This window comes from Curcuma longa, chromosome 1, assembly GCF_044706935.1.
Source record: "Curcuma longa cultivar G26 ecotype Majalengka, Jawa Barat chromosome 1, ITB_CL_G26_1.1, whole genome shotgun sequence".
Taxonomy (NCBI): domain Eukaryota; kingdom Viridiplantae; phylum Streptophyta; class Magnoliopsida; order Zingiberales; family Zingiberaceae; genus Curcuma; species Curcuma longa.
The window spans coordinates 8404183-8415586 of NC_133861.1; the positions used below are offsets into that span (position 1 = coordinate 8404183).

Sequence of the window (11404 nt, forward strand, 5' to 3'; positions counted from 1 at the left end):
GCCAAGTCAAAATTAGTAAAATGCTCTTTCAAATTAAGACATTTTTTAAATTCATCCAAATATGACTAATTCTAATAAAATTTTTTGACTTATAACTAATTTTAGTCCCCTTCGGACTCTAAATTTATGTGTGTGTGAAAACCAAAATTGACCAAATCAAGTGTGACCTTGTTAATTTACCAAAATGTCCTTATTCTTGAGCTCTCTCATTTTATATTGGACGCCAATGCCATTTTGTCAAATCAAATCTACTTTAACATAAATAAAATCAAATCTGAAAGTCTTTCATTGCCCACAAACTTTAAGTCAAATACACCGCTTTGAACTTTTTTCATATCAAATTAAAATAACTTTAAAATACTTTAAACCTTCAAGCACATCTTAATGATTTTATTTGGCTTATTGTTGAGTATATGAGTAAGTCATTAAGGCGTTTGCTGCCTATATACTGAGGGTTAGTTATCTTAATATGTCTTGATGATTTCTATTTATGTTTATTTGAATTTTAACTCTACGATGGTCTATCGGCCTTCACTAGCACTCAATCAAATCTTAATTCTCTAAGCATATTTTTATAATATTTATGTGTTCATCTAAATCGTCATAATCCTCAAAGAAAGTAGTTCACTTTTACATATGCTCATTCAAACTGTAAATATCCAAACGTGTCTTGAAGCCTTTGTTTTGAAGATTTGGAGAGATGACACATATATCGTATTTTTCAACTTATGCTTCCCAGTTATGTCATGTCATTATCACGTAGAATATGATACAGAAGGAAGCCTAAAAAGGATCGACTTGTTTTCTCCTCAAATAAACTGAATTGTAATTGTTGTATACTATCACAGTTTGTCCTACGGAAATTTTTACTTAAGACATTAACAGATAATGCGAAATGTTTACCGAAGACGTTAACAGATAACGCTATAAGAACAAAGGATGATACAGTCGATTCCTTTTAAGAGATTAGACAGAGAAAACCATGTCCAATATGTCCGCAGATAGATACACATGTGACTTCAGCTGTGCAGTATGATGAACCAAGGTACTTAAATTTAAACACGATCAGAGACAAGAAAAAATAAAAAACAACTCTGCACGCCTGCTGATATGGCGAAAAATGCTGAGCCTAGGATAGAAATACAAAACAGTCAGTTGATTAATGTGAAGTTTAATGACAGCAGCACACAAAGTTAAATAGAGCTATCTTAGTTTTAACGCAGCAGTAGCAAGTTGCATTTTCTTTCACTTCAGTTGAAAAATAGATAGCTAATGGAGTATGAAGTGAAAAATACTGAAGGCTGACAAAAATGATTACTCAACAAAGGTAAAGATGAAAAATTCTGTATTTCTGGGTGTTAAATTCTGACAATGGAAGAGAGGTTCCACAAGCAAGACAATAGAACAAGTATCTTAGCTGACAATATGTAAAGACGAAAAAGGAAAGAAACAGTTATTATGAAATCTTCACGTTGTGTTCATTGAGTCTATTGCTAGAAACTTACTCAGAATTTAGCTTGAAATCAACACTTGTTTCACTAATGAAGAGAATACACAATGGAGGTTTCTTGACTGAAAGCTGATTCTTAATCATTGTGGGGCTGAGAGTACAGCAGAATTAATGACACCATTTTCCAGAAATTTCCACTGATTAGATTTTTGTTTAATACTTCTATGATGAAATAACTCAGAAAAATCTGCCTCTTAGAGTACACGACAATACTATTGCACAAACTAATGATGGAAATTTTATGCAAAATAAAACAGAGAACCAAGCAATGTTGGATAGAATAAATATAGCTTTGACAACTTCCAGCGAATGTAGATGGGAGAAACATTTCTTTGGAAGGAAGTTGTCAAAACAATGACTTGTTATAATTTTTTAACCAATGGCTTGTTACATGCCTTCTAATTAAGTCAGCCATACAAACTTGTGTAGAGTGAGAAGACCATTGATTATGCATCATCTCTGAATATTGAAAGTGCTTCTAAATTTATCAACCACCAACCTGAAGTCAGAGACAGCTGGCATACCAGGATAATATTTGGATGCCAAAACATAGTAGTCTTTATCAACAAAACAAAATATTATAATTTTATTTTGTTAACAATACACATGAACATAACATGCTTACCCAAGATTCATGAATGAAAATAGATGCAATATCGTTATATGTAGAAGGAAGAAGAGAAAAAGTAAGAAACCACTCCTTGAGATAGCATATTTGATAATTTGGAATGGTGCCATGCAAATATACATTACTGACTACGAATCTAAAGATTATTGCACCTGAAAACCACAAATATGTATAAAGACACTAGATAATAAAGAAGCATTATTCTCATTTAAATTCCTGAAAACAAATTATATAAGTTGCACTGACATTAAAAAAAAACAGACGACTCAACTTTGTTGAAACAGCAGAGATTGTATCTAATTTGAAGATAAAAAAAATAAACTTGTTTTGTTAATCCTTGTAGACAATCTGTCTTTTTTTAGAAAAACTTACATATAACATTCAATAATATGATTAAAGAGATTAAACATGCAAATAAAATTAGAAAAAATAATCAAAAGAAGACTACATAGTAGCAATAGAAGGAAAAAAGCCTAACAATGAAGGCAAGTAAATGCAAATCGACCATAGGTGAAGGCACAAACCTTTAGGAGAAACCAGACAGCCAAATTAGAGTAGGCAAACAACAATCACAAAAGAAAATCTTGGATTACTGATGTTTGTGGAACAATGTCTGCCGAAACATCCCCTCTCTGTCTATGTTTATGTCTTCCATGTCGGTGGCTGCTCTTAATGGAGTGTCTAGAACTCTTCTCAATATCCTCATTCTTGCCATGGCTCTCATTTCTTTCCTTATGGATTCTGCGTTGTCTACTCTTCCTTGAACTTGAGTTTCCATGTTCTAAAGTCACACTTTCAGTTTGCTGAGAAATTAACTCACTATTATCAGATGCATCATTCTGTCTTCTTTTAGAAGATGTATCTAGTTTTCCAGATAACGATGGCTGACTTTCATTTTCTAAAAGAACCCCTCTGATTGCTTCAGATAACAAGTCGTCAGATTTCTTCACTGTAGTCAAATGAGAAGTTGAGGTGCCATCTCCTTCATCCAACCTTATCACCACAGGTCGTGGTTTTGTGGGCTTTGATTTTCTTGGAACAAGTGATGGTGTGGTAAGCTTCACAAGATCTTCAATGGCATCCCCATGATCGACGGGCAAAAGAGGTTCATTAGCACGTGGATAATCATTCAATTCATCATCATCTTTCTGAGTGGAAATATAGTATAACCCATGGCGTTTACGATGTTCAGCAAGCAAGGAACTAGGCTCAACTGCAAGTACAGAATCCTCCTTAGTCTCCTGCAGATTATAACTCTGAAGAGAAAATGATATTGATGCACTTGGAGTGAGATCATAATCAGTCAAAATTTTTGAAAGATCAGAAAGATTTGCATTAAGATTCAGACCCTCTGGCACGGATACTCTCTTCTGAGCATTTGCAGATACTGGACCTAACTCTTCAGAAAATGCTGCTTCCAGAAGTTCTATAATTTCACTGAGCTCTTTATCACTTTTTAGTTCATGCGCAGCTTCAATATTCCAAAACTGAGTTTCTCTTAGAGTGAATATCAGTCCAAGAACATTCCTAGCTCGTTCTTGAACCTCCACTTCCTCACACTCTGACAATGGTGCCACTGCAGTCTCTATCAAATTCATCAAATGGGAAATAGATTCACGTGTGAAATTTGTCTTCTTATCAATTGAATCTAAGAGGACAGCAGTATCAGCGGTTGTATCACCATGATCACCCTCAGAAACATTACTTTCAGTTGGGCTTTTAACGGGAACAGTATCAGATAGTTCGTCATTCTTCTCTGATCTTTGAGTTGAGCCTCCGACAGATAACAATTCAACAGCTTGTATTTGCTCAATGAAAGAAATAAAACAGAACGACATAACCTTAAATACAGATTGGATATAAACAGCTCTTATCAGCGATGGCAGGAGACTAGTCCTTGGCTGCAGCAGTGCCTCCACTAGCTCCACAGGGTTCCTAGAAAACTCAACATATTCACCGGAAACCCAAGCCGAAGCAGACAGCACCCTGAAGAGAAAAGGATTTCCAAGAAGCGCAGGATCAATCAAAAGGTCACGAGCCACACGGACAAGCTCTGGCCTTGCATCTCTTACCCTCAATCCAATATCCACTAGCTGCCTCTCAATCTCTTCCCCTTTGGCACAATGTGGGTTCCTCACCATCTCCCCAAGGAGAGCAACATACCAATCGAAATCCAAAATCATCTCATACAAATTTTTCCCACAGGTCACAAGCATCGCACCTATAATCTCATTTGCAAACTCTGGGTCGGACTTCATAGCATATTTGTTCAACAGATTGCAGATCTCCACAACATTGCTCTCGCACAGCATTCCCACGATGAGGTGCAATGACTCAACCCGAATGTTAGTATCAGGATCACTCAGCGATTTTATCACTGCTTCCCTACTTTCCTCCACCGCCCACAGATGAGCTGATCCGAGCATAGACAGGGCTCGAAGGCCGAGGTACCGAAGATTAGGATCATCGTCAGATGCCAAGAACTCTTTCACTTTATCCACGGCCATCCGCACGGCTTCTTCATGGTCTGCGAGGCTGGAGAGGATGGTACCTATGCACTCAAAAACGAGTGATTTGGCATGTGAGCGGCGAAGAAGCTGGCAAATTGGATCCAGAATGCGGGAGGCTAGACGGGGTTCGAGGGGTGCAAGACGAGCAAAGATCTTGAGTACCTTGATGAGGACCCAGTTGTTGCGGGAGTCGACAAGGAGGCGGTAGAACTCGGGGGCAAGGGGAAGGTAAGGAAACGGGTCAGGAGCCGCTAGGGCGAGTTCGCAGAAGGCACCAACAGCAGCAGAGACAGTCCGGGGATCTGAGGACGAGAGGCAATCTACAAGGGGCTTGAAAAGAACGGGGGCGACGTCGGGGCAGACGGCCAGGGTGCGGAGGGCAGTGGCCACGGCCTTGGCCCGAAGGGAACTGGAGGCGGACTGGGAGGAGAGTAGCGGAAGGAGGTCGGATGCAAGGTGGCGACCGAGATCAGGAGATGAAGCAAGGGCGAGGAGGTGGAGGGCGGGGGCGGCTAGGGCTGGGGGGTTGGAGGGGGACGGGGCGAAGTGTTTGCGGAGCTGGTGGGTGGCAAGGGGAAGGAGGTCGGTGGAGGATGGATGGAAGGAGAGGGAGGCGGCGAGGTAACCGATGCGAGCGTGAGGGAGGGAAGGAGAGGGGAGGAGCTCGAGGGCATGGAAGGCGGCCCAGGAGAGGTCAAGGTGGTGCAGGGAGGCCAGGTAGGTGAGCTTCTGGAGGGATACCGATTTGGTGTCAAGGTCCGGCGAGCGTATCTCTCGGCGGATCTCGTCGAGGGCGCGGGAGACAACCGCCTCCTCGGAGGCAGAAGAGGGGGAAGAGCGGAGGGCTCGTATGACGTCGTCGAGGGATCGCTGGAACAGGGTATCGACCAAGGAAGGAGAGGAGGTGGTGGTGACGGCGGCCGTTGCGGCCATGGAGGCGGCGGAGAAAGCAAGGGGTTTGGAATTTGGGGCCTCAGTGCGGCGTTCCTGCTGCCCGGCCGGCCGATAGATCTGATCGATCTTGTGGGAAAATTTCACAGTTTTCTTTTTCTTTTTTTTTTCTTTTCTTTTATGAAAAATAGTCCATGAAAATTTTCAACTGCATTTTACTATGGAACATCCAAATACTTTTAACAAATAATTAAAGGGTAATATTTATTAAAAGACACATTTATTTTTTAAAATCTCTCTATCCAACCCATTTGGGATGCAATGATATTAATTTGATATACTCCGGAGTACAACTGAGTTGATTACGACGGAATAGAATTATAAAAGAGGATAAAAGTTTAAATTTTGACGAAATCGAGACAATATTTTCTTTCATCATGATCAATTGTAATTTCTCGATATACCTCCTCGTAGATAGTTGTGGGGCCATTAGATAGCGAATTTTATTTTTTTTATAGAAGATATTAATTTGACATAAAACTACTAAAATTTTAAATATTTTTAACCAAAAGTATTGGTAATCTTATGAACCTCAAAATTAAGAAAAAAAGGTATTATATATAAACTCACGAGAACCACTTAGGTGCAATACCATTCATTTGATTTGAATCTTAAATATTTAGAATTATTAAGTATTTTTAACTAAAAACTTTTAATCAAAGGTAATCATATCAAAGAACCATTAAATATGTAATGACACTCATTCAAATATTTGAAGCGTTGTGCTCGTGGGAAATTTTTTAAAGTCATCAAACACTTATTATCAAAGTATTTGATAGCCTTGTAGTGCTCGAATAAGGGATAAAAGAAATGCATCGACTTAAGAGACTATCAACATTGTCAAACATTGTTAGATACAAGTGTTTAGCAGCTAGCTAGCCAAAAGCATTTATGAACTAACAATAAATTAAAATCTCATCAAGTCGATTATTAATGAGATTAAACAACAAATTAGTAAAAGCGGATTGGATAGAGGATTATTTTAAATATTTATTAAAAAAAGATAGGTGCGCCTTTTAATAAATATCAAAGTATGATATAGCTTTTAGGTATTTTAAAAAATTGAAACCAAAAGAAGGGATTAAAAGAATGAGCATAAGTGGTAGTATTAGAGGATTAGGTAATTTGATCATCCCTTTTATATGGTCCGAGATTAGGGGATGGAATGGCTCTGCGATGTGTTCATGACCAAGTTGTTTGGGAAGTCGAATGCGTGCCAAGTCGTCTTTTGCTAGGTTGGCTCCTGTTGGGTTGGCTCCTTGGCGTGACCCCTCCTAAGTTGACTCTTATTGGATCAACTCTTGTTAGGTCGACTCCTATCAGGTTGATTCCTATTGGGTCAGCTCATGTTAGGTCAGTTGTTGCTTTCTAATAAATATCAGGTTGACCACGAATAACATTAACTATTGAATAAATATGACAACCACATCAATAACCTTCCAAGTGATCAGAGATGGTTCAATTGACTAGGGAATGCCACATCAGCATCCGAAGAATGTCTATAAAAGGAGCCTCAAGACAGAGCTTTCACATCAATTCTTTTGACTTGCTACCATTTTACTCATGCTCATATTCACGATTCTCCTTGGATGCTACTTTGACAACGTGCTGCAACATCGTCCTCATCTTCTAAAAATAGCAACACTAGCATAACTTCATTATTACTTTATTGTAGTAAATTCTTGTATTTTGTATGCATAATTTTTAAATTCTTTTTAAAGTTTCTCCACCTCTAAAATTTTTCTAGATAGAAGTTAATCGAATGATTTGCATCCTTATAATTTGTGTTTCTTGATAAAATCCTTGCATGCTTAATTTGTTCATTTAGGATAAGAGATTGAGAATGCTTAATTTGTGTTTCTTGAATTGTTGTTTTAGAATAAGTGCAAGAGTTTTATTTTTGATAAATTATTTATCTTTATTCCATTGTATTACTCTGTTAATATTAATTTTTATTTACTTATTGTTCTTTTCAAGTTTAAGCTTGTAAAATTTATAATGCTATTGATCCTCCTCTAGCTTCGAGTTTGATCTTACAAATTGGTATTATAGTTGGTTAAGATAATAGTATGCTAAGAAAACTCGATTGGATGCAAGTTTAGAAAGGATAAAGAGTACCCTACCTAGTGCATCTAATCAAGTAGAACTAGCTAAAACTAACTTACCTTATTCTAAATTAGTTAGACCAAAGAATTGTACTAAAGCTAGTCAAATTTAAAGTTCTTATTGTAGTTTTGTCTTAGAAAATGATCGTTGCTTCGATATTCAAGAAGGCTTCTATGTCTCGCCATGACCTAAAAACTAAGTTAGAAACTTTTTATTTAACTAGTTCAAAATAAAACCTGAATCTAACTTAGATGAATTTTACATTTTGAGTCAGATCAAATCAATTTAAAAGAAATCTAAGTCTAGCTCGAACCAAATCCAAACCAACTCCAATCCCACAAAAGCCGTATCTTTTGATTAATTTTATATGTTCACAATTATAATCATAAAAGAGCACTCTCAATAATCATACAAGTCAACAACTATATATGTTGACTGAGAGCAGAGGAAAACACTCAGTAATAACCACTTTTAACTTTTACGTAGTGTTAATCCAAGAGTCAATTAGTCTATTCGATAATCAACTTTCTTATTCACCCTTATCCATCATATTTCATTAACTAGAGTTAATTCTTTCTAGATATACTTTTAAACCATAACTTCAAATCATTAAATGAAGTGGAATGAACACTTTTTAGTCTTATATGGAGAATTATAATTTACCTATACATGCATATGAAATTTGTTAGATTGATATCAAACCATATAACTCAAGGCTTTCAAGTTAATGTATTAGTTTTCTCTTTCAATTAAGTCTTTTTTCTTACAAACTCCATAATTTTAACTCATATTATTTGGCAAACAAGCTAAGGAGCGAAGGCTATAGGTAAAATTAAGATCATTTAATTTTTTTTTATTAACTGACAACTTCTTTAATTTTGGTGTCAAAGGAGCATTATCAAGACACATGCATTTATATTATATTTGTTCTCTGTGAAACTTTATATGGAACTCTGCCGAAAGGGTGTCCATGCGTACTTGAATATTATACTTTTCAATGTACTCGCTCTTCTTCTACAAAAATAAACATACACCTTTTTTTTTCTAACATTAAATAGATTAATATTTCTTTAATATTAGATGCATTACCATCTAATCTAGCTAGTCACACCTCATTCTACTTATTTCTACATTATCTCAGAATGATTCAGCAAATATAATTTGTTGTTAAGAAGTCACACTCGTTTGTAAGTTATCTATGCAAATACAATTAACGACCCCAATGATTCTCTGTCCAACTAATTCAAATTACTTAATATTAAACATTTGTTAAGAAGTCACACTTGTGAGTTATTTAAACAAATGAATTTCGAACATGCCAAACTAATCTAGTTTCCAGGCTATGCATCAGAAATTGTTCTTATTTGTAATCAGGACCTGAAAAGGAAGAACTAGAACAAACTCATGGAACACCTCTAAAACATTTCTATGAAGTAAATGATAGTTTGGAACCAAATGAGAACATTACAGCAAATGATGTTCTAGTGATTCATTGTAGCAAGACTGTACAGTTGGTTTGAATAGAAACAGTTTGTCAAAAATCGAACGCAAATAATGCAGGGAGAAAGCAAAGATTGAAGAATGTCGATTGCATTCCCTTCTCTTGTTTCAATTTGTTTCTGCCCTGCTCTGCTCAATCATCAGTTGTCAGAAGCGCCCGCAACCTGTTCACCTTTCTCTGCCTTCTTCATACGCATCACCACCACTTTCCTCTTTTCTTTTATCTCTCTAAATTCCCCACTAAAAGATAAAAGATAAAAGAAAATCTTGAGGTTACAAAAAAAACAAACAAAATTATAAGTATTTTATGTTCTTTTGTTCTTTTCCCGTGCTCTGGAAACAAAAACAGAGGAAGAGAGAAATAAAGGAAGAGAAAGAGACGAGGAGAATGGAGTCTGTGGAAGAAGTAGGACGCGGCCGAAAGTCGAATTAAGTATAAAGCAGAGGAGAACGTACGATGAGGCGATGGTGGTGATGTTGTTGGACCTCTGGCGCCTCGTTTAGGAACTGCTCCAATGGAGTCTGTGGAAGAAGGACGCGCCTAAAAGTCGAACTAAGTATAAAGCAGAGGAGAAGGGACGCTGTGCCGATGGTGGTGGTGCTCTTGGACCGCTGCCGTCTCGTTTAAGAACTGCTCCACGGCTGCGGCGCCAGGCCCTGCTACGTCTCTCTCCCACGCTGCCTCTGCCTCCGCCATGGATCCCGCCAGTCGAGCCGACACCGCTGCGGTAGCGTCGAGCTTCCGCAGCGGCCACCCCATCTCCCCCAGTCGCTCGATCTTCCGCACCTGCTCCTCCGCGAGCCGCCGCGTGTTGGCCTTGATGGCTGCCACGGCCGCCTCGTACGCCGCTTCTGTTCCCCGACTCTTTCCCCGGAAGTATTCCCGGAACTCTGCCACCCCGATCGCCTTGCCTAACCCTGGATGCCTCGACTCGCCCGCCTCCGACGCCGATTCTTCTTCGAAGTACCGACCCAGCTCCTCCACCATCCCCGCCTCCAGCATCTCGTCCACACGCCGGTCGAGCTGCTCCGCCAGCGCGGCCGCGTCCACGTCTACCCACAGGAAGCAGCAGCAGTACCGGAGGGCTGCCCCTTTCCTCGTTCTCCGCCCCCAGCCCGCCTCGAAAGGACTCCACAGGGGATCAAAGCTCCCGGCCAAGGCCGCGTATATGAAGGAGTTCGATCCGCCCGCCACCACCGGCAGCCGGTCTCGGCAGGCGATACCGACGATGGCGCGCGCCGCCAACTCCCTGTACGCTGCGGGCGGGAGCTCGCCCCCCTCTGGACGAAGCTCCCCCAGCAAATGGTGTGCCACGCCGCAGCGCTCCTCCATGGGCATCTTGTTGGTGGCGATGTCGAGCCCCCTATAGACCTGAATCTTATCCGAGTTCACCACCTCGCCGGCGAACTTGGTGGCCAACTCCACGGACAGCTTTGACTTCCCCGTGCCGGTAGCGCCCATGACCACCACCACTCTCTCCTTCGTCCCATCGCCATTGTCCTGAACACAGAGGCGTGCAGGGCGATAAGAGCTCCGCCGCGTGTCCAGGCGATGCAAGCAGCTGCGGCGGCACCGCAGCGGTGGCGGTAGCAAGAGCACGGCTGGCCGGAAATGGCCAATGAAGGTAAGCGGAAAGAGCTGCGTTGCCCGCTGTGTTAAGTAGAATTCTCATATAGCCAAGGACAAGGACAAAGGAAGCAGCTTGAGCTGTGAAGAAGGTAAGGACTGGACCGAAGGCAATGCTCGCTTGTTTTTCTGCTCAACCTCCTCATCTCCACGCGTTACTATCGACTCAGGGCCGGCTTAAGGCACAGACATAGCTCGATTTTTAATATTATTTTTATTTATTTTTTAAAAAAATGTCCACTTTTAATCATTTTTAATTATATTTATTATAGATTGTTTTTAATTATTTTTTAAAAAAATCATATATATATATATATATATATATATATTAATCCTCTCTCTTTTCTATCTTAATTTTTTAAATTATGTATTCTACCGTCGTCGATGATTTCATATTTTTTTCCTCTCTGATTGGTATTCTTCTATCAATGATCTTGTATTTTTCCTTTTTCATATTAAAAATACTCTTAAAGGAATCTTCCTTCCTCATTCGTTTTTCCTCTTTCTAAATAGGAATAAGAAATACAGATTCTTCATCCAACCGATAGAAAATAATATACAAATTTTTTTAT

General features: G+C 39.3%; 1 protein-coding gene and 1 pseudogene across 1 annotated transcript; both read right to left on the minus strand.

The window, feature by feature from the left end:
- Window positions 1-952: 952 nt before the first annotated feature.
- Window positions 953-5653, minus strand: LOC141822412 (AP-3 complex subunit delta). Its single transcript, XM_074709892.1, has 2 exons — window positions 2663-5653; window positions 953-1129 (listed from the first exon to the last, which is right to left on the minus strand). Exon 1 carries the CDS (start codon window positions 5579-5581, stop codon window positions 2708-2710), a length of 2874 nt encoding a protein of 957 aa, XP_074565993.1. The 5' UTR covers window positions 5582-5653; the 3' UTR covers window positions 953-1129; window positions 2663-2707.
- Window positions 5654-9758: 4105 nt separating this feature from the next.
- On the minus strand, window positions 9759-10978 carry LOC141811631 (adenylate isopentenyltransferase-like; annotated as a pseudogene).
- Between the last annotated feature and the right edge of the window lie 426 nt (window positions 10979-11404).